The sequence below is a fragment of the Mirounga leonina genome, unplaced genomic scaffold (genome assembly GCF_011800145.1).
Source record: "Mirounga leonina isolate KUSES-001 unplaced genomic scaffold, KU_Mleo_1.0 Mir_53, whole genome shotgun sequence".
Taxonomy (NCBI): Eukaryota; Metazoa; Chordata; class Mammalia; order Carnivora; family Phocidae; genus Mirounga; species Mirounga leonina.
The window spans coordinates 30,128,126-30,151,908 of record NW_023270807.1 but is presented as its reverse complement, the minus strand read 5'-3'; the positions used below and the strand labels follow the sequence as shown (position 1 = coordinate 30,151,908).

Genomic DNA, 23,783 nt, shown 5'->3' with positions numbered 1-23,783 from the left:
CCATCCTATGATACTGAAGCAATAAACTGTAATAGGCATCTCTGCCTAGTTCTGGGAACCACTTCGTGATTGCTTTGCAGGTCAAATAAATGTCTTTCATATGCCAGAACTCATGGACTAAAAATTAAAAAAAAAAAAAAAATCCCACTGCACTTTCTTCCAGACAGACAAAGTTATTAAAACATCTAGGGAAACTGAAAAATTTTATTGCTAAACCCAATTTTCTTAACCTGGAGTTTAAAATTATTCACTAACCAGTGTTCCTTGCCTTACTATCCTACTTATCATTATTTTCACTAACTAGGTTGGTTGTGCCTTTGAACTAATTTACTATCCCTCCTCAGTGTATAAGCTGCTGTCAACCATTCCTCTAAGATCCGGTCTACCTGTGCGTGATCCTTCACAAAATCCTTAACTCTTCTGTGCCAAAAGCCTTCCATGATCAAATTTTTGCATTCTTACTGTTATTTATTTTTTTTTAAAGATTTTATTTATTTATTTGACAGAGAGAGACACAGCGAGAGAGGGAACACAAGCAGGGGGAGTGGGAGAGGGAGAAGCAGGCTTCCCGCCGAGCAGGGAGCCCGATGCGGGACTCGATCCCAGGACCCTGGGACCATGACCCGAGCTGAAGGCAGTCGCTTAACCAACTGAGCCACCCAGGCGCCCCTTACTGTTATTTTAAACCAATTAGGATTTGCAAAACTGATTCAATAAACCTATTGCTCTTCTACTTATTCTTGTCATTTAATCCAGATTCTTCTTGAATCTTAGAACAGCCTGCTGACATAGCAAGTGCCACATGTGAAAAGGAGCGTACAGAAAATCGTAAGGCCGTTCAGAAACACTGGGTTTATTAATTCTGACTTGAACTATTTATTTATTTATTTATTTATTTATTTATTTATTTATTTATTTATTTATTTATTTTTTAAAGATTTTATTTATTTATTTGAGAGTCAGAAAGCATGAGAGGGAGGAGGGTCAGAGGGAGAAGCAGACTCCCTGCCGAGCAGGGAGCCCGATGCGGGACTCGATCCCGGGACTCCAGGATCATGACCTGAGCCGAAGGCAGTCGCTTAACCAACTGAGCCACCCAGGCGCCCCTGACTTGAACTATTTAGAACAAAGGACTCACGCCCAAGAGGGAGTGAGTTATGGAGCATGCCAGCGCCTAACAAAGTCCTAAAGCGTAAAGGCCACACTGATGCTACCCACGGGTCCGCAGCTTTGGTTTTCCTCGTGCTGCTTCAGTCAGAGGTAGCTTGTGATCTGCACTATTTGAAGCCCTTTTAAAAGTGTGCTGATACTGACATCTCAAAGTGTTCTAAATAAGTTTTCCACCTGAGATGGGATGATCTAGGCACTGGTCGCTTCTCAGCAGATGGGAAGGCATCCAAATATGGCCCTTAAGCCACAATATCTGACTAGAGATTTAGACTTTTTATCTTATATAAACCAATCCATTTAAAAAAAAAAAAACCTTTAATGTTATGATCTATACAGATAGTCAACTATGAATATGTGAATGATACATAAGAAAGGAAGTAGATTTGATGGAATAATGAGCGCAAACATCTGATAAGCACGGTTACAAACACAGAATGACATACAGATTTCAGTATCAGCTGAATAATTCAATCTTTCCTCTTCCGGGTGTCAATTCAATTTGTATGTATGTATCCAAAGGCTAAATATTAATTAGTGTTTGTGCTCAATCAGAAAGTAGTTTGACTTAATAAATATCACTACCAGCACCTTTGTTAGCAAGGAGTAACCACTAATAAGTGAATAGTTTTGAAAAGAATTACCATCTTTAATCATTTCAACAATTAGCAGGTCAGAGCACGAGGAAATCATCAAAATTTCTTTCCAAACTAGAGGAAGAGTTCACATAGATAGGGTGTTGCATAGACCCTCTGCCTGGCTACCTGAGAGCCATTCTCGACTCTTCTCCCTCTCTCTGCCCTACATCCAGTGGGTCATCAAACTCTATTGGTTTTAGCCCACAGACAGCTCTCTAATCTGTCTACACCTCTTCATCCCACTTCCACTGTCCCGACTCCTTACTGTCTGGCCTGGATTCCTTAGTAAAAGCCTCTGAAGAAGCCTCTGGCCCTCAGTCATAACCACTCTGGTTCAGTTTCTTTCTCCATTACTATCTACATTTTTAAAAAATGTGTTTCCTTGTACACATCTCTGGTTTACACAATTTTTGTGCTCTCCATATCTTTTAAGAAGAAGCCCCAACTCCGTAGCAAGGCAAACATGGCTCTTTCCTCTCTGGCTCTGACTACTTTTCATTCCTGGAGGTCCCTACTCCAAGCTCAGGCTGCAAGCATTCTCAGCAAGGTGGTTACTTTAACGCCCTCCATACTGTCACACATGCTGCTGATTCTGTTTTGGAAACTTCCTCCCTCTGCTCCCCAACCACCCACCAACACGCCCCTGCCTATTTAATAGGCAAATACCTTCAGCAATCAATCCAGGCACCATCTCTTCTGAGGGACCTTCCCTGGATCCCCTACTCTGACAGGTTCTGCTTTATATGCACTCTCTCACTTATCAACTGTACCTACATATCCACTTCTCTGTTTTCACCACTAATTGTAACTTCTTTTTTTTTTAAGATTTTATTTATTTATTTGACAGAGAGAGAGAGAGACAGCGAGAGCAGGAACACAAGCAGGGGGAGTGGGAGAGGGAGAAGCAGGCTTCCTGCTGAGCAAGGAGCCCGATGTGGGGCTCGATCCCAGGACCCTGGGATCATGACCAGAGCCGAAGGCAGACACTCAACCAACTGAGCCATCCAGGCATCCCTAATGTGTGTAACTTCTTGACAGAGGGGTCTGTGTTTATTAATTTGTAGGTTCTCAGGTGTCCGGAATAGTGACTTACACACCAAACATATTTCATACATGCTGGTTGCAAGCATCAGCAACAAATCAAATCTCCAAAGACTTTTTTTGATCATTTACTGTGTGCAAAGACAGATGTGAGTTTAGGATGGGGTTAGAGATGGGTGCAGAGGTAAATAAAATTGAGTCTCTATCCCTAAGGAGTTTATAATCTAGTTGGCAAAAAAAGTAAACTCATGAAAAGTTCATTAGAAATATTACTTCAAATAAGAAATTCAATAAGCATATAAGATATGGGATCATGTCTAATATTTCTGTCTCTTTCCAGAATAAACACTGGAACTGATATAAAGGTGCTGGATGTTTCTGCAGTTCATTAAGGCAAGTCACTGATCTTGAAAAAAGAGAATAGGACATAAAACTCAAGTCTATAAAGATGGCTGAATAATTTAAATAGGAGTTCATTTTTAAGGTGAATGGGACTTGAGGATCTTTGCTAGCAAAAGAGAAAAAGCCTGTAGGGAGGGCAAAAATGAAGAAATAGGAGGAGAGGATGTAACTGCTAGAACTTTGAAGTCCTGAGAGAAGCTAGACAAAGAGGAATCTAGGGTCCAGGAGATGAGGCCATGCCCACAGGCTGGTTAGAGGGAAATTGGCTCCAGACAGAAACTTAATCATACATAAAAGTTATTTTCACATTTTTCTAATCTTGTCCAAAAATACTCTAAACTTTTAACATGACGATTTTTTATTTAAAATTAATGGAAAATATAAAAGGCTATTTTTTAACATCCTTTTATGTCTAAAATTAAACTATTATGTTAATTATATTTCAGGAAAATTTCCTCTCCTTAGTTGTAAGAAAACAGGAAATATGTTTACAATACTGTTAAACTAATTTCCTCTATGATATTAGTTGTGACCAGAGCAAACATTAGGTCTAAATTATCTTTTCCAGACAATTAGGGTACTTTGTCTTTTGCTGCATAAGATAAGTTCCCTAGCTAGTTAGCTCAGTTATAGCCCTTTGCTAATAAAGAGCATGGTCTTAATCTTCAAGTGGTTGAGCAGGCTTTATTTGACCTTGTGGTTACATCTCTAACATTTCCCCTAGAGACTGTAAGTTCCCTATCTTGCTGACTATTTGTGTCCTCCAGTATTTGACAAGTGCTCGACACATGGTAGATGCCCAATGAATAGTTCTTGAATAAATAAATGCATGAATGTATTAAATAAATAACTGAATAATTTAGTGAATGAGTCAATGGTTGAATGGGTGTTATGCCCCATCCACCAAGGTTGCTATTTATTTGATTAGTCTAAGGAAATTCACAAGTACTGGATGACGTGGCCATAGTGTACTTCTAGCCAAAGAATGGTCTGTCCAGAGATATCACCCATCACTTTGGTATGTATAAAATATCACACGACAGTCCAATGTCACTGTGATCAGGCTTCCTTAACAGGCCCAACAAAGTTTAGGACCCAGAGGTACTGAGGATATTCATGATTTCATAGTCCACGAACTTACTTGGAGGAGAGCTCTAACAAGGGTTTAGAAGTATATCTAAAATTAACTTGGTAGACTCAATTTGCCTATTTGATTTTGCACCTAGGTAACAGAAATCTAGAAAATGGAAAATTGTAAGGGCACCTGAATAGTGTTCTCAAATCTATTGTGTGTTAGACCCACTAAAGACATTTAATCTGCTAAAAGACACAGTTCTAACACAGCCCCCAGAGTTTGTGATTCAGTAGGTCGGAGATGGAGCAAAAATCTGCATTTCTGATAAGTTGCCCTATATTAGTAGTTCTAACCCAGGAATAATTTTGCCCTTCCCCATCCTCGGGGACACTTGCTGAAATCTGGAGACATTTTTGCTTGCCACAGCTAAGGGGGAATGTAGTGCAACTAATACCCAGTGGGCAGAGGCTAAACACCCTATAGGGCCAAGGTTGAGAGATGCTGTCATTTGGTGAGGAGAGAATGCTCTAGGGCAGCAAGACTATCTCAGCCTGGACCATACCCATGAGACAGATGTGAGCAGGTTAAGTACATCCAAGAAAGATTTAGATTAAATGAGCAGGATTGGAAACTGGTTCTTCACTTAACTATAAATTCCTTTACCAGGAGCACTCACTTTCCAATAATTCTGGATAAATGAGGTGTCAGTGAATCACTAATTTATTTAGCCCTGACAATAGAGGCTCAGAAGAGTTCCTGATGTTCCCAGGTATACCGCAAGGGGGAGACTAGCTCAGGAAAAGAAACAATGTAAACGTTCCCTCATTTGTTCATTCATTCAACAAATATTCCTTTTAATATATAATCATTGACTATCTAATTGACATATATCAGAAAAAAAAACTGAAATAGTACACCTTTATAAAGTTAATGATTATGCCTATGTTCAGGATAAGTCTCAATAAGTATCTTGTGTTAATAGTTTTTGACAAGTCTAATTACAGTTTGAAATGATTTCTGTCCCGCTGACATCCTACAACACTATTTAATAAAAAAATACTATTGTCTACTTTCAATAATAGAACCATGTAAATGACTTTACTGAGAATTTTCAATACCAGAAAGCAATATAACACTTGCTCTTTAGTGCTTCAAAGAAGTTCCACTAATTAACCCTTTATCTCCTTAAAATGAAAGTATCACTCCCTAGCATTTCAAGACAACTGTAGGCCTCCTTTTCTAACTCTCTAATATCAACATAAAAGAAATCACTTCTTTCACCAACTGTGGTTGATTTACCCTTCGGTAGAACAAATTAAGAACTTATCAGTAATGATGAAAATAATTTCCTTCTTTTATTGAAATACTCTGCAGCCACTGCAGCTTAGCGCATTATTATTCTGGGTGGCGTAGGTGTTTTGAAAGGCAGTGTGAAAATAAGGGCTTGAATTATGAATTCCTCCCATGAACACTGAATCATTTTACATTTCTGAGGCAAAAAGAACTTACTTCTCTCTTGAAGAAAAAAAAAAGAAGAACAAGAACATTTTAACTTTCAGGAACACGTAAGTTTGCTGTATGGTGTACATTGCACTAAATGACCTATCAACACTAAAATAGTAATTTATTTTATATATATGCATATATGTGTGTGTGTATATATATATATATAGATATATATATCTATATATATATATCTAACTTACCATTTTTTTGTGCAACGTATTTATATAGACAAGGAAATAACCTATACAAATTAACTATAAAATGGAACATTTCTTTCAATTTTAATTCAGTAAATACTTATTAAACACCTACACTGCTCTGGGAACTGTGCTAGGTGCTGGAAAAACAGAAATGGAGTCAGACAGCAAGGGAATTCACAGAAATACAGGGATGAGGAAAGCCTCCCTGAAAAAACAAGTGACATACAATATGATCTATTAAGTTTTGCCTGAAACTGCAGAATATATATTTCCCTATCCTTACTTTTTGAAGGGGATCTTACATTTCAGCAACTTGTGATCTATACTCAGATCAGGCTGAGAAAACCTATCAACATAGGACCTACATTGAGCTGAGGTATAAATGTCTTTTAGTTACAATGATTACTCAAAGGATAGCTGCCCATCTGTGACATAGACTCATGGATGGTCTGAGGTCATTCCAAACAAAGGGGTTACATTTCTTTTATCTGCAGCACAGGCTAGTTGTCTCTAAGTTATTTTCCAGTTTTCTCTATCTATACCTTTTGCATAATTTCTTTTGATTTCTCAGCATCAGTTCAGTATGCGATGCTGTTAGGATAACCAGATATTCTATCTTCCACATGGTTCTAACATAGGAGAGGTGGATAACAATGAATTTAGGACAGGGATGTTAAACTTTCTACCCTCTAAATCTCAGCTATCTTATTCTGAGACTTGAAGTTGACAAAAATTAAAGAAAGTAAATGAGATTTCCCTTGTAGGTAGAGGATATGGACATGATCTAGGCCCTGTCTCTGGCTTCCCCAGTTTTAGTCTAGGCTCAAGTTATAAGCTGTAAAGGATCCATATATGTGCATGATCCCCAAAAGAAGCTGAGTGGTTGTAGACTTTGGTAAGTAGTACTTGTGTTGGACTGAATTCTGAGGTGACATGGCACATTATTACAACTATGATTCTAATAAAATAGCTCAGACTGTGTGCAAAGTATTCCTTGCAGACTGAAACAGTCTTTTTGGGCAGGGGAGGGGTCTTGCTGGGTTAATACAATTTCAGATTCTACTTAGTTGAATGTGTATTTCAAGCACATAGGCAACCACACAGCCATTCCTGGGTAGCTGCCACTGTGATGCTCAGGATGATTTCAAATATATTCTATGAGATTTTCTTCTGTGCTACTCCCATTTCCTTCCTCCTCCTCTCCATCAGCCTATGATGTTGGTGAAAATTCAGGGCAGTGAAATTTGCCCAATTCTTGCCAAAGCCCAGTTCTACAACTAGGATTAAAAAGCAGTCACGTAACAATATCAGTACACACTAAAAGAGCTGCTTGTTGGAAGCAGAGAGAATAGCTAGATAATTTTTGTACATTATGTATTGGCAATAGAGTGTTTTAGTTTTATATTGAAGATATTACTCTATTTTAGTGCAGATTTCCAACTTAACTTCTTCTTTATGGACCATACTTATACATATTTTAAAATGACTTCTCTTGTTTTCAATCTTCACAAAATAATGTCATCTGCAATGAGAACTCAATTGGACTCCAAATATAATTTGTAAGATATGGTGGTTATAGCTGTTACTTGATTTATACCTCTCAGGTATAATTACTTATGTCCATTATATCAAGCTAACAAAATGATTAAAAAGTAGGTTTAATTTTTTGAATCAAAACCATTACTAATACTACAACTATTTTTATTCTATTGCTTTTCCTCAATGGACTGCACAGTTAAATCTATAACCTACATATTTATTACTGAACCTTGAAATAATTTCCTTCACGTTGACCTCAAGCTTACTAATGCTCATTCAAATCTATATTTTAATTAATTTGTAAGAGAATATTATTAAGGGTTTAAGAGATATTTACAAATGCCTGGTGAATTGCTTGGTTAACAGTGCCTAAGGAAAGATAACATTAGCTACCTTTCTTTATTTGTTGAATATCTCTAACACCAAAGCTGAAATAGTTATTAACTATGGTATAAGTGGGCATTTCTGAGGAATAGAAAAAAGAAGAGGAAATAGAAAAATAAATATTAAGGAAAACGTCCAGTCAGTTGTTTATAGTATATATAAGTAGGGGGAGTTTTTAGCCTGAGTCACTCAAAGAATTGAAAAAGTATAGTTCTAAAATTATCTACTACATATCCTCAGCAATTCAAACCTGGATCTTTTCTGAAATAGACCCATAGACACTAGCAAATTAAGAGCGGTTCAACAAGGGCCTATCTTTACCAGCCAGTTCCAGGTTGCTCCTATTAATACTGTACCCATTAATATTTTAACAACATAATTTTAAAAATCCTGTCAAAAAGGTCTCTTGGAATGATCCCAAGGCCCCTAAGAACAGTATAAATTGGTGAGAAACGTTGGATGAATTCCCAGTTTTGCTTGTATTTATTTTTAAAACATTTAGTTTAAGTAAATACTTTGAAAATTAACCTCACTGCCTTTATTAGGACGAGGGGGAGAAGAAGGGTACATGGGGCAAGATGCCTATCATGCATAAATCCCAACAAACGCTTTCTATGGAACTTAAGAGACACTTGGTCAGCAGCTTTTGGCTTTTGTCCAGGTTATTTTTTTTTTCCCCTTTTCATACTAATAATCCTTCTCAAGGTACTTGATGCCTTAAAAAATTACTTTTCCACCAAACTTTCAATGAGAATAAGTTAAAGACTGTCAGATATTCAGGATAATACCTACTGGCACATCACAGAATCTTAAGATACCATTGATTATAGGAAGCACCATTATTTAATGTGTTTAAATGGAAAAATTGTAAGTTAATCTATGATGATGCTTTACTGTCACAAAGAATTATTATTTATATGTATTAAAATCTCCTTTTAATACAAAAGAAATTATTTTTCCAGACACATGAGGCCATTATTCAGGCAAGGGGATATGAATAGCTATCCTTCCCTGTTAGAATATCCCACTAGTAGGGTGCCTGGGTGGCTCAGTCGGTTAAGTCTGACTCTTGATTTTGGCTCAGGTTACGATATTGGGGGCCTGGGACTGAGCCCCATGTTGGGCTCTCTGGTCAGCCGGGAGTTTGCTTGAGGATTCTCTCTCGCGTGCTCCCCCTCTGCCCCTCCCCCAGCTCACACATGTGCACGCACATGCACACACTCTCTCAAATACATCTTTAAAAAATAGAGAATCTCCCACTAATCAACCAATCAACCAGACAACCCACCCATGCTCCAAAGCATTTATTGATGTTTTTTATTTTTATTTTTTTAAGATTTATTTATTGGGAGGAGCAAAGGGAGAAGGAGGGAGAGAGAATCTCTAGCAGACTTCCTGCTGAGCATGGAGCCCAACTTGGGGCTCGATCTCACCACCCTGAGATCATAACCTTAGCCAAAATCACGAGTCGGTCGCTTAACCGACTAAGCCACCCAGGCACCCCATTGATGTTTTTAAAAACATCTGCCATGTTTTAGTCACTAGGCCAAGTTTATTGGAGCAGTTTTTCTGTTGATCTTTATGACCATCACATGCAATAGGCAAAATTATGCCCATTTTGACTTTTAAGAAATCTAGATTTTAGAGTGATTAGATATGTTGGAGTTACTTTTATTATCACATTCTTTCTGTATTACTGATTAAAAAGTTGAAGCTAATTTTCAGTTTCATATCCTCAAATAAGTAGACAACCCTGTTGACAAATTGAAAGCCCTTACTTCTTACAGTATTTTCACTGAACTATGAAGAAGAATATTGTACAATATTATTCCTCCAAAATCTGTGGACTTTCCAGATTATTATTTATCTGGTAAATAATTATCTATAGAAAATTATAAACCTAAATATCATTGGTAAAATTTTGGATTTAGAAATATCTATGAATAAGGTCAATGAGTTTTCATTTCTGAATTCTAAGAGCATGTAGAGAATTAATATTAAAGAACAGACTTCCCCTTTAGTTTTTTTTTTTTTTTAATAAACAGACATGGCTTTTTGATTTTAAAAAACCTTTGTTTTTTATATAATATGAACATCTTTAGGTTAGAATTTTTAGCTGTTTCAGTTTCAGAAAATATTTAACTTTCATAGTTCATGTCTAGCATTTCTGTAGGCATTATACAATCTAATTGGATAGTTGGGATAATGACTACTGTGGGGCCAGAGGAATAGACATTTTAGATCACAGACAGAATATAGATGAATATGGACAGCAAAACACTTAGGAAAGCTAATTGGAATGGGAAGAGAACTCTATTACCAAACGCAACAGCTAGTTTGGTAGCATAGGAAAGCACTTGATCAAACATGAAAAAAAACCAGAGATGGATACTGAAGTGACACTTTGTACATTTTGGGCACTTGTTAAGTAAATATTGTATAAATGAATGGAGGCATCTTGGGATAAGTCAATCAAAGGAGCACAAATAAGTTGAATTAAATGGCATACTCTATCTTCTATCTTGATCAACTGCCCCCCATGAATTTTTACTTCTTAACACACTATATAATTTATTCATCTATTATATTTATGTTCTTATGACCCTCCCTGCACTCCTCCTCCAACTAAGCTCCATAAGTCAGGTATTTTTGTCTGTTCACTAACATATGTGCCAGGCACCTTGAATAGCAGAACAAATAATAGGCTCTCAATAAATATTTGTTATGTGAATTAATGAATTTACAGAGTTCTAACTGTTTGCAAATCTCATTGGTAAGCACAGCAGAACTTACAAACATAAATGTGACACACTTCCAGTTACCAAGGTATTTAAGTCTAGAAAGGAATATCAAATTACTATAACATAAGGCAGAAAAACGTAAGGTTATCAAAATTATAGACATAAAGTACAGTATGGCAATGCTTCTCAACAGATGTGCTATGGGAAATGGTGAGCTGTTCAGGAATTATAGGTGTGAGAAGATATTGATTTAGATTTCCTATTTTTAGCAATAAGTTTTCTTTTTTTCAGGTTAGTCCTCCCATCTGAATACTGCTAGAATTGCTGAAATATATGGTCACTCCAGGTAACCTCTAGATTGAATTTAGTTTAAGGGATCTGGGGTAGTAGTATCACTAAGTGGTCAGAAAAGGCAAATATAAATTGTCTTTGGAAGAACATATCTTTATCCTAGGCATCAAACATTCCTCACAAATAATATTTTAAGGACAATAAGCATGACATAACCTAGTATACTAGGAATATAAGGTACTATGAATGAGAATTAAGAGAAACAAAAAAGAACAAAGACAGACCCAGAGAAATTTCAAATATAGGAATAATCAACCACAGATTATAAAACAAATGTGCTTACTAAGTTAAAATAAATAAACATAAGCTTGAAAACACCTGCATAAATTAGGAAACTCCAAAAAGTAAACTAATAGATTTAAAAAATATGTATCAAAAGAAACTCTATAAATGAAAAAAAAATGACAACTTAAAAACTTTACAAATAATTAACAGGTTAGAAAAAAATGAAGAGAGAAATACTGAACTGAAGATTAAAAAATAATTTCCAAAATGTATAACTGAGAGGAAAAAAAATCAGAAAATCTGGAAGAGAGTTTATGATACCAGGAGAATAAGAAACAACGTTCTTTAGAGTTCTAGATGAAGATGAGAGAGATTATAGCTGAGTCTATATTTGGAAAAATAATGACTGAGAATTTTTCATAACTAATACAGATATTGATCCTCTCTACACTTGGGACAACCTACCTTGTTTCTGCTTGCAAACATTTTCATTCATTTACCCCAATGTGCTTTAAAATTATTTTCTATGTATGCCAAGACATGGAAAATGCTGGAAAACATTGTTTTGGGTAGGTGTTAACAATTTTTTTCAGTTAAAAACCAGATAGTAAATATTGTATAATTTGTGGGCCATATATATGGTTTCTGTTGCAAAGACTCAATACCATAGTCATAGGACAAAAGCAGCCACAAACAATATGTAAACAAATAGATGTTACTGTGTTCCAAAAAACTTTATTTACAAAAACAGATATCAGTCTGCCTTTGTCCCACAGTCTGTAGGCTATAGTTTCCTAACCCTTACTTTAGAGGATCAAGGCATGGATTACAATAAAAAACATGTTGTGTCATTTTACTCCCAGTATCAGCTCTCAGAATACATGGTTGAAGACATAATGCAATGTTTCTTGAACTTTACTGCTCACATTAATGGACATAATGAGTTAGTAATAATACTAGAGGTACTTACATAGACTATATCAGTTAAAAAGGGATAATTTATACACTAACAAAGCCAAAAATATACTTTTAGGAAACTAAATTCAATACCATAAAATCTATGATGAAATTCAAAACATTCTAAAGAAAATTTAAAACATTTTATTTTATTATTTTTTAAAGATTTATTCATTTGAGAGAGAGAAGGAGAGACAGAGTGTGCAGGGTCGGAGGAAGGACAAAGCAAGAGGGAGAGAGAGAATTCCAAGCAGACTCCCAGCCCGACACAGGGCTCAATCCCAGGACCATGAGATCATGACCTGAGCCCAAACCAAGAGTCAGATGCTCAACCAACTGAGCCATCCAGGTGACGCAAGAAAATTTAAAACATTTTAAAGGAGGAAAAAGAAATTTTTTTCTGAAGAAAGCTAAGGCAAGGTCATTTTGAATTATAATGGAAGGAAACGTGCAACTGTGGATATCAGAAAACTTCAAAAAGTAATGTACAGTCTAAGACAGAAAAACAAAAGTAAAGAAAGCTCCATTTAGTTTCCTACCAATGAATCTTTGTCTTGCTATTTTCTCAAATTATTATGCTTTTTCTATTGATTTTGTACTATTTTTAAAAAAGCATGGATTTTTGCAAACAAAAGCGACATTTTATCAATGATAAATCTGAAAACAAATAACTGTTAAGAATCTGGGTGTGATTATTTTTGACCCATGATACAATATTTAAGTTATTGGAGATTGGCCAATTTTAATTTACAAGGACTAGTATTTTGATAACGTAAAAGTCTAATATTCTCATTTCTGTTAGTGTGAGTATAATGAAAGGAAATAAAGCATAATAACATAGTTTGATATTATTTAAGATTTGATCACTGAATAGATAGTGGGAAATTCCATGGGATCCTGAGATCTTAATTGCTTCTGCAGTTGGATCCATATGGGCTATGAATATACCAACTGAGACAAAATTATAATAAATGCCAGTCAGAAATAGTTATTTATTTCTTACCACTCTCACTACAGAAGGGCAAACATGACCTTAGAGACTATCCAGTAAAAATGAACATGTTGACACCTAGCACATATATTGGACATATTAGAAGTTGCACATAATGTTAATTTGGAAGGCTGAACAACCATATGTTTATAATATAATCACGTAATTTATTTCCAAAGTACTTACTACCATGATGTACTCCATTACAGTTTAACATATTTTAAAGATTTATTTTATTTATTTGAGAGAGTGTGTGCATGCAAAAGTGGGGGGAGAGGCAGAGGGAGAGGATCACTAAGAAATTCTAGAAATAGTGATCTATTGGAATCATGGCTATATGTATGCTGAATATTTTGAAGAGAGACTTCCTTTTTTCACTGATGTTCAAGAAAAGATTTCAGTTAGGTAACTGCAGGTCTATAAAGGATGTTTCCATATGTCCTCTAAAACAATAGGACCATCATATTACTGTTTTGCATAGCTGTTCTTTCTTTCTTAACTATTGTATAAATTAATTCTCCAACAAGATCTCTCCCTTGTTCTTTCAAGTTCTGAGTCCATATCAATTTGCTGAGTCTGACAGTGTGAATGGGGCCTTATGATAGAGCTTTATCATTTGGTTATCACTTGGAGGGGAAAGGTTGGTTACCCAATAAGAGTAATGCTTTGTATAATTGTGTTAAACTTCTAAAAGCTAATAGATCTTTTTTTTAAGTTATGACATCATGTCTCCATAATGGCATGAGTATGTCAGTCACCTGAAGAGCAAAGAAAATGATGGTAACCCCTCTAGAGTGATGGCATGAGGCCAGAGTGTTAGTTTTATATTTTTAGGAATCATATTGTCAGGTAAATGAAATGGTGATTTCCAATATAAATGACAAAAGAGAGGGAAAAGTCCTGGGGATGAAGAAATAAGGATAATAGAAGCAAAGGAGAGGAATCACTTCAATTCAATTACTTAACTTTGAGATAAAACAAGCCAGTATCAGTCTCAGTCAAAATGTGACTATTGCTACTCCCAACTGCAATAAATCAATTCGAAATGTAGAAAAATGGAAAGCCCATTAAAAGTTTTTGTTTTCAACCACTAGGAGGAGGCACATAAGTTATAAATGGATTGATAAAACTGTTCAGCAATAGTTACAAAATTATAATTGAAATTCACATGATTGACACTCTGAAACATTTTCTGAAAACAAGCATGATCCTTCACAGACCCGATAGCATTAGATGGTGCTACTCAGACCCATGGAGAAAGACCACAGGTTAATTAAAAGACCACAGGTTAATTATGGGTTTTCCAGGAAATGTAGTCATCACACATGATCTAATATTCAAAATCTAAATTTAGAGTATCTCAAAGAATACAAATTATTATCCTAATGATAACTTTGTTAGCTATATTAAAAGAAAACATTTAAACATTTAAAAAGAAACACTTCTCCTAACCAAAAAAGCCTATTTCTGAAGTGAGGAAGTACTTTCAATTTATTACATGGGTCACCCATAATGAAACATTTTCTGCATCCTGTCAGTTAGTTAGCCAAAGGAAGATAAAAATATGTTTTGAAATTGTCTGAAATTATTGTACCCAATCAGAATAAAATAAAAATGTCTTTGCTTGGGATTATCAGGGTAACAGATTATCATTAGAAATAAAATTGACGATTTATAATGGACCTCAGTATTGTACCAAGGTGAAGCATTTTCCCTTTAAACTTCCAATGTTAGGTCTAATTGTTGCTGGAATTAATAAGATGAAACATAAATGGAAATAATTCTTAAAGAGAAACAGTACCTGAGAAATATGCAAATATTTATTCTTGTGCAAAACTAACCAGTTGAAGTACTTGTTGAATATATACTGTGTGTAGGTGTCTTAGGCATTAAGAGTGCAGTGATGAACAAGAAAGATAAAGTATCTCTCTCATGGCACTTACTTCCTATTGGGGGAGACAGACAATAAGCAAACAAAAATAAATAAGAAAGTAGGAATGCATGCTCTGAAGAATATAAAATCGGGTGATAGAATAAGAGAGTTACACTTTCAGCTGGATGGTCAGAGACAACCTCAAGAAGGAATGTACAAGGAGGTACACAAAGCACAATTCATTTCATTAAATAAGTTGAAAATCACCTCCACGCCATCAATATTAGGAATACTAGATCAATTATGATATATCTATATAATGTAGTACATACAAGAAAGTGTAACATATGTAGTACAGTTTTAAAATTTCCACAATATATTGTGGAATTAAAAATTGAGGATGCCAGTGTTACATACTGTATGATATCATTTATGTAAAAATAGTATTGATTTCTATGGCTGCATACATATGTCAATGCATAAGTGGATACCTGAAATTATACATAACAAAATGTAAATCTCCCTTGGGGAGATGAGTGGATGGAGACACCCAAGTTGGTGATGATTAATGGGGACTTTTGCCTTAGCAGTTATGTTTTAAAGTTTTATAAGTAAAAGATACTCAGATATTAATTTTATAATAAAAATAATTAAAAAATTAAAAGTAAGGCAATTTGATGTTGCCAGAGGGGAGGGGAATATGGGGTGGACAAAATGAGTGAAGGAGGTCAAAGGTAGAAACTTCCAGTTATACAACAAACAGGCCATGGGGATATAATTGAGAACATGGTGACTACAGTTAATACTGTGTTGCATATTTGTTGCTAAGAGAGTAAATCACTAAAGTTCTCATCACAAGAAAAAAAACTGTAACTATGTGGTGATGGGTATTAATTAGACTTATTGTGGTGATCATTTTGCAATATCGAATCACTGTGTTGTACACCTGAGACAAATATAATGTTATATATCAATTATACCTCAATGAAAAAGGTAAGACAATTTGATAACATAAACCAAAATTACTAGACAACTTCAAATTTCAACATTATTATAATCTTGAAAACATCATTTAAGTCAACTCTTTTCTGTATAAAAATTAGTAGCCATATCTCTTCACTACTAATTATACTTAGAGCACTTATACTCAAAGTTGAAATCACTGCATCGGTAAAGCTATTATGTCTATATAAGAACAAGATCAAAATAAAACAAATGTGAAGAAAATAAAGTTGTCTTAACCTTCATTGTTTAAAACTCACCTAGAAAAACAACTTAATGATAAAACACTCTGATAAAAACTGTGATGGGACAGAAGTTCTGTCAGTTTTGATTACTTTTCAGGTATATCAAGGAAACATGAACTACACTGATCTCTTTTTGAAAGGCAGCTAACCACACCTCTGACTGAATAGTTTTCTTCAAGGACAACTTAAAAGTTGATTTTTGTAAAGCTAAGACATGGGGGTGTTTGTTTGTTTTGTCATGGATAAGAATGATGTTTTAGCAGATGTTGGAGAGTGTGATTGATTCCCAAGATTAGTGCTAACCTTTAGATTCTAAATTAAAATTGAAACCTTAGACATTCTGTGAAAGGAAACCAAGAGAGTCACACAATAGGGAAATGCTATTTCTTCTCATAGTATTCCTTTAACAGTTCCAAAGGTCTTTAGGAATAACTAACACTTCCCCTGTTTGGATTAACACTGAAGCACATTCTACCACTAAAAAGATAATAAAACTACATCCAAGTTGGCTATTATTCACGAAGATACGCAAGTAGCTATAATCAGGAGTTTAAGATGGCATATTTTTTTAAGTAGAAAATATTCAATTAGATTTTTGTAGAATTTCATTCTTCTCTTGGCTATACAACATACTAAACAGTGCCTCAGAATATACTACTAGAGTCTTCTCTGGCTATTGGTAGAGAGCAAAGCTTGCAAAAATTTTTCTACCATGGATTTCTTTTTTTTTTTTTTTTAAGATTTTATTTTATTTACTTGACAGAGATAGAGAATGTGAAAGAAGGAACACAAGCAGGGGTAGTGGGAGAGGGAGAAGCAGGCCTCTCGCTGAGCAAGGAGCCCGATACAGGGCTCAATCCCAGGACCCTGGGATCATGACCTGAGCCGAAGGCAGACGCTTAATGACTGAGCCACCCAGACGCCCCACTATCATGGATTTCTGTATTGTGTTTCAAAAAGAAAAAATAATGACATCAGTGAGGACATCCAGGGCATGTTATCACCAGGGCAACGTGGGATCCTCCTTATGGCACTAAAATTCCTTGGAGAAGAAGATCCCTAGAATATCAGAATCTATAGCAAATAATATGCCCAATATCATTGATTCATCAGCCACATAAATACTGTAATGTAAACTCTATCAGTACCCTAGAAATAACCACATCCAGTAGGTTTCTTCTTCACCTAGAATTCTAATTATGTCTTTCTTCTAGACTCTCCAGTAGAGTTACTGGTGAGATGGAGGTAACATAATAAAGCCCCAGCTGTAATCAGATTTAGGGTGAAGAACACTGGGGAAAATCTTAGAATACCTAGAACTCAACAACGTGGTATGCTATCTGACAGCATCCACATGGCAGTATTAGTCTTTGAGCCTGACTGATGTTTATCTCCCTCCATGCAAAACAAAACAAAAAAAGGCTGTATACTCTGGAAATAAATGTACATAAGTATTTAAAGTATAAGTGCCTAATTAACACTTAATCAGGATTTTTCTGCTCTGTAAGACCTTCCTTAAAATCTCATAGAATTACTGATGAGACTAAGATGATTTTGATGAGATATATTGCAATTACTTGTACAAAGGAATGCATCGAAGAATTATTAATCCTTATTTATTGCAATTGTTTTCTTTTGTCTTCATGAATTCATAAAATATATGAATAAGAAATTAAATGTCACTAATGTTTTTATAACAAAACAATTTGGAAGGGCCAGATAAGTATCACATTACTCTGATAATAGATTCAAGGTCACGCAAGTAAATGACCATAGAGATTGCTATTTTATTCTGCAATGCTAAGCTGAACGACTAGGACAAAATGTTGAAATAGCATTTGAGCTTCTATGATTTTAAAATACTAGAGCATTTAAAAAATCCTCATGGAATTTGCATTGCAATGTGCCTTACATATTAGGTAATGCAATCCTATCTTGGGACGTAATCTGATGGCATCATCACACACAAACACATTCATCATCCTGTCCTGCAGATTCAAAAAGGAGAATGTTTTCTGAGTGTAACTCACATCCCACTAACTTATCATATTCCTGTTGACTAGCAGGCAGATGAAATAACTTAATGTGCTTTGAATATTTAACCCAAAGTAATATAAGAAAACATCTGTCACTTACGTTTTTGAGTCATCCCATAACACACAATAGGGATTCAAAGTACCCTAAAAATAAGCAGAGAAAGAAGAAATGTCTCTTGAATACATACAACAAAAATGGAAGGTTTCTGTGAAATGTAAACAGAATGGCAGATTTCTTATCTTGCAGTATGATACTTTCAAGATCCCATCTCTACTTCTTTTTTGCATAAAAATTTGTATGTCCTTTCTCAGACTTGCTGATGCATTTTATGAAATTCTCATCATGAAAACACAATACATTTATTACAAACGTCATAACCTATATTTAGTTTTTTTTTGAAAATTGAAAGTGAAGCTCTCATCTAGCACAAGGTCCATATTTTGATAATTTAGAAATTACCAAATTTCTAATAGATTTCATTTTTTTACCTGTAAAATATTAATTGCTGGATTATTTCTTTTCAGAAGACCCAAATATCTACAAAATGGAAATCCCAGGGAAACATTCTGTATTATGCACAGGTACAAACACCACCGCCACCCTCATTAGCCTCTAGTTGGTCACCTTGCTCGGGGCAAGAGACGGTTGCATTAACTGTCCATTTCCAGAGAGTGTGTTGGATTGCAATAGCTTCTTCTTCTTCTTCTTTTTTTTCTACAAATGTGTTCATTATTAATGGCTGTATTTTTTAAAAAGGAACATTTTATTCAAAATTGATGATGAATGCAATAAAAATCGATGCACCTCACAACATTCCCTTAAAGTATGAAGAATATAAGTGTCATTAAAGGGGATTTCAAGTTTAAATTTGTACCTGATGTGCAAGTTCCTCTGTCCTACCACGCTGCCTCCCCCCTAGCAAGTCATTCATGGCTGCCCTCTTGGGGTGTATTTCACAATTAGCATGAACTAAACCAGATCCACTATTTAATAACCCCTTTGTATGTCTCCTTAATTATAATAATTACACCTATTGAGTGAAGATGGAGATGGAAGCATAACATGGGATATTCTTTTGAATTTGGAAAGAAATATCAAGTTTAATCATTTCCTTCTTATAAACCTAAAGTGTAAAAATGCTAAAGTCCCAGTGGAGCTATTGTTATCTTTTAAAGACCATCTCATTCTTTTGAAATCAAGTGAAAGAAAATGCAGATGTGGCCACATCTAGACCAAGGCAAAGTGTTTTGTTTTGTTTTTTTTTTTTTTAAATAGTTCACAGACAATGTTACATTAGTTTCAGGTGTACAACGTAGGGATTTGACAAGTTTATACGTCATAGCTTGCAATATCTTCTTAACAGATTATTTTTGTATAGAATCATGTCTAATGAAACTATGTAGAAAAAAGTGCCAAATTTTTTTCAGTTCAATAATTTTATATGTATGATTGGCCACCCTGACCCTCAGGATGACACAGTGAGGTTTCCATTATCTTGGGAAGTGCTTTCTGTTTTAAAGAGTATAATTGTCTGTTTTCTTTCTGTTGGTCTGTCACATTCTTTGGACCTTATTTTGCCCTTTGAAACTAGCCTAATAATTCTTCCTTTACATGATTATCTTTAGATATCTACACATGCTATTCTACCCCTGAAGAGTCCTCTTCTTTAGTAAACATACTCTGTTGGTTTCAAGTTCTCTCATTCTCCATATCACTCATTTCCTAGAGCACATACTTTCGAGGTGTGTTTAGGGAACATCCATATGTGTCCTGCCTGGGCAGAACAAAGTGGTGCTATTGCCCCTCCCCTGTGGGTGCCATATTCCTAATAATGCAAGCTAAGACTGTATCAGATATTTTGGGAGTCTCTTCCTCAGCTTGATTACTTATACACTGAAGTCTAGGAAAGACTTTTTGAATCCTGATTTTGACATCCCACACATTCACCATTGATTCAAAACTTTTAAATCTTTACAGGATTAAGAAACAAGCATGGTATCTATGTCCTCATCCAACCAAGTCATTAATAAAAATGATGACTAGGCCAAGGCAGATAAAAGTTACAATCCTGAAACAGGCTACTGGCTCCATTCCATAGTGGACATGCTCCCTCTATGACTGCCACCCCTCAGTCTTGTTTTAGTATATGATCACTGAGGTGTATCTGGCAAAACAATCTCTTTAAAAGTCGAGGCAGGCTCTGTGTAAAATGTTGCCTTTCTAAGTGCTGTTTGCTAGATCTGTTCTAGAATTTCACTAGAAATAAACATTACAAATAGTGATTCTAAAATCTGTGAAATCCACCCCAATTTTATTTTTCATTTTAATTAGGACATTTGACTAATTCCAATATTTTAACACCATTACCAAAAATCCCTCAAAGACCGCATATCCAAGGTATCTTTCCTCTTGTCAAATGCTCACACCTATAAACTATGCTCTTAGAGCATAAAGAGGCTCCTTCCCTGAAAAAGGTTATAGTCTTAAAGAGGTTGATGAGGAACACACATATGGAATATTTATATAACAACAAAGAGCCTCGTTTTTATAAGTGTCACTAGTCATACCGTGTAAGGGAGAAAGGAGGGGCATCATGGCTTGTGTTAGATCGAGTTTCATCAAGTAAGTGAGTCTTAATGAGGTTCTACATGAGGTCTAGATCTGGGGAGGGTCATAGAAGGGAATGGTGCTTCAAACTGTTTTCTTTCCTTTTTTTCCCCAAATAGTTTTCTTCCTCTGTCCCATGAGATCCTATCTGGCTTTAGCTGAAATTTTCACTCAATCTGTGACTTTCTAAGAAATCCTTAGCATAGCTACAATGTTGCATCATAAAGCTATACTATATTTTATCAGGGGATTTGTTCAAAAGACCTCAGAACACTTTATAGAAAATAAATTATCCTTGAAATATCACAATGAGGGGTATGGGAGTATATATTTCATGAATATAGAAACTAATTATGGGTGAAGAACCTGAGATAGTAGTTCTTCTGAATCTAGTTCACTTCTTTTAGTAATGTATGAGTTAGATAAAGTTAAATCTCTATATAAATCAATATAGGATACTGATTATAGGATTAATATTTCATATTTAGAATTCAGAACAGGTTACAACAAAAAATAATATTATAAAAGAAATATAATGTGACCATAATTGTTTGGATATCTTTCCTTTTTAATGCCCTAAAGAAACTGATTTCCACTTTCAGATAAAAGTATAAAGGTGAGAAATGCTTATTCTACCCTTAATCCATGCCATTGTTAACCTTAGTTTTATCTTCTACCTTTTTCACCCCTCATCTCTTGGATCTTATCTCATACTTCTTTCTCTTCTTGTCCTTGTGAAAATTTAAAAAGCATCCACGTGAGAATTATTATAGGTTCCAAAATTCACCACTCAATCTTGTTTTTCACTATACATTCTGGAACCTACACGACAGACACCCCTCTGTGAGCATTCATTCTAGTGCAGTTACCAACATGTAGGTCTGTGAGCTGAGGTCAATTATTTAAATATTTGAAGTTTAGAAAAATAAGCAGAACAAACAAATTTGAGGAATCTTAGTATCTGGATAGACCAATTTGCTTAAGGAAAAAGAATGTGCAATGGGAAACATAAAGCAAACATCAATGATGAATGAATCCTAAACATGAAAAAAAAAAAAAAACTGGCTAAAAGGTTCTGCTGGGAAACCACTTGTAAAATATTTGTTATAATTTTTAGATACTTTTCTCAAAGGTGTTCTGCTACAAGATCTGTTATGAGGAATTTGCAGGACATCGATAACAGGAAATGGTGAGCCCAACAGAGAGTAACAAAACATAATCACAGAAACAAGAAGAAAATAGGTGAGCTGTGCACTAGCCTATAGAAGTAGATTTAAGAAATGCATTAAACTAAGGAAGCAAACAATTCTCAACCAAATGAGACAAGTGTGCTTAAGAAAATTCATTTACAAAGCTGTCAATCCCATCGACACTTAAAATATTAAAATTGCATATATTGAAAACTTTTCGAAAGGATACGCTTTTCTTGAAAAACACATTTTTGGTAAAACAAGCAAACAAAGAAACAACAACAAAAAAATGTCTCTCTTGACCCCATTCAAAACAGAATAGTTGAACTCAAGTTAAATATTTCTACTCACCTGATTTTAAGGCATTTAAAAAATGTACCATGACCTAAATTTCCTCATTACCATTGTTTAACACACTACTTCCAAGTTTCTTTAATAGTCTTCGCTGTTTTTTACTTTTACTTCATTTACTTCTCTCCTGTTTCCACATCAACAAACCAATATGCCTATTTAACAGTATAATATATCAACAGTTTTGTCAATGTATTTCTATGGGTGGTTCTCTCTTTTCCTTTGGTCTGCATACCTTTTTTTTTTTTTTTAATAGAATGACGATTTGGACATCCTTTCTAGTTCTAGCTCATAGTGATTCTTGAACGACATTCATAAGTGAATTCCTTTTCTTCTTTCAAAACTGTCTTCCAAGTCGTTTTTTTCCCCCTATAGAATATCCTAAATACATCTCCCTATGGTAAATTACTCTCACTATGGTAAATTTCATTTAGTCATTCATACAAAAATCACTTAGTAAACACCTATTATATTCCAGGTACCCTTTGAAGCACTGAGGATACAGCAGTGAACAAAATAAAATTCTTGCTTCATAGACTTAACTGTAGTGAAGGAGGCAGGGAGAGAGACAAATAACATAAACACATAAATACATAATATGCTGGATGGCAATCTGTGCTATGATGGTAATCTGTGCTATGTGTAAATCACAATGACAGGAAAGACTGGGAAGTGAGTGAGTTGCAATTTTATATGCTGGGAAGCCTTTACCAATAAGATGATATTTGAGCAGAGATCTGAAGGAAGTTGATCACAGAAAAGATAAGAGTAAAGTCACAGTAAAAATGAATGAAGACCAAGTTTCTCTATTTTTTCTTTGGTGTTATTCAGTTCTGAGTAAATTCCATCCACATGCTATGCTTATTACACTCTTGCTATCTTAGTGTTTTCCAATGATTTTCTCTGGACCTAATCTAGAATCAACTGGGGTGATTATTAAAAATTTAAAGTCCTTGGCTCCACAGATTTTGAGATTGGGGCTATTCCTAGAAACGTGCATTTTAATTATTACTGCCTCCACCCAACACAGTTTCTATCCACATCAAATCTGAAGAAACACTTCTCAAGACACACACAACAGAAATTATATGGTTTCTTTACCCTGTTCTTCAAATTTTCAAATGCTTAGTGCTCATATGCCATAGCAATTTCCAAGTCTGGAAACGTCTTAACTTTCTTTTACCTTTCATATTCCTCTTAAAACAATATATCCTCTTGTCTATAGAGGCAAAGCAAGCAAACAGACGAAGCATCTAAGGGC

General features: G+C 35.0%; 1 protein-coding gene across 1 annotated transcript in view; it reads right to left on the bottom strand.

Moving 5' to 3' along the window:
• Positions 1-23,783, bottom strand: part of ADGRB3 (adhesion G protein-coupled receptor B3) — a 706,366-nt gene that overhangs the window by 269,950 nt on the left and 412,633 nt on the right. Inside the window, exon 17 of the mRNA XM_034991475.1 lies at positions 18,474-18,517. Coding sequence (XP_034847366.1) covers positions 18,474-18,517 — 44 coding nt within the window. The remainder of the gene's footprint in view (positions 1-18,473; positions 18,518-23,783) is intronic.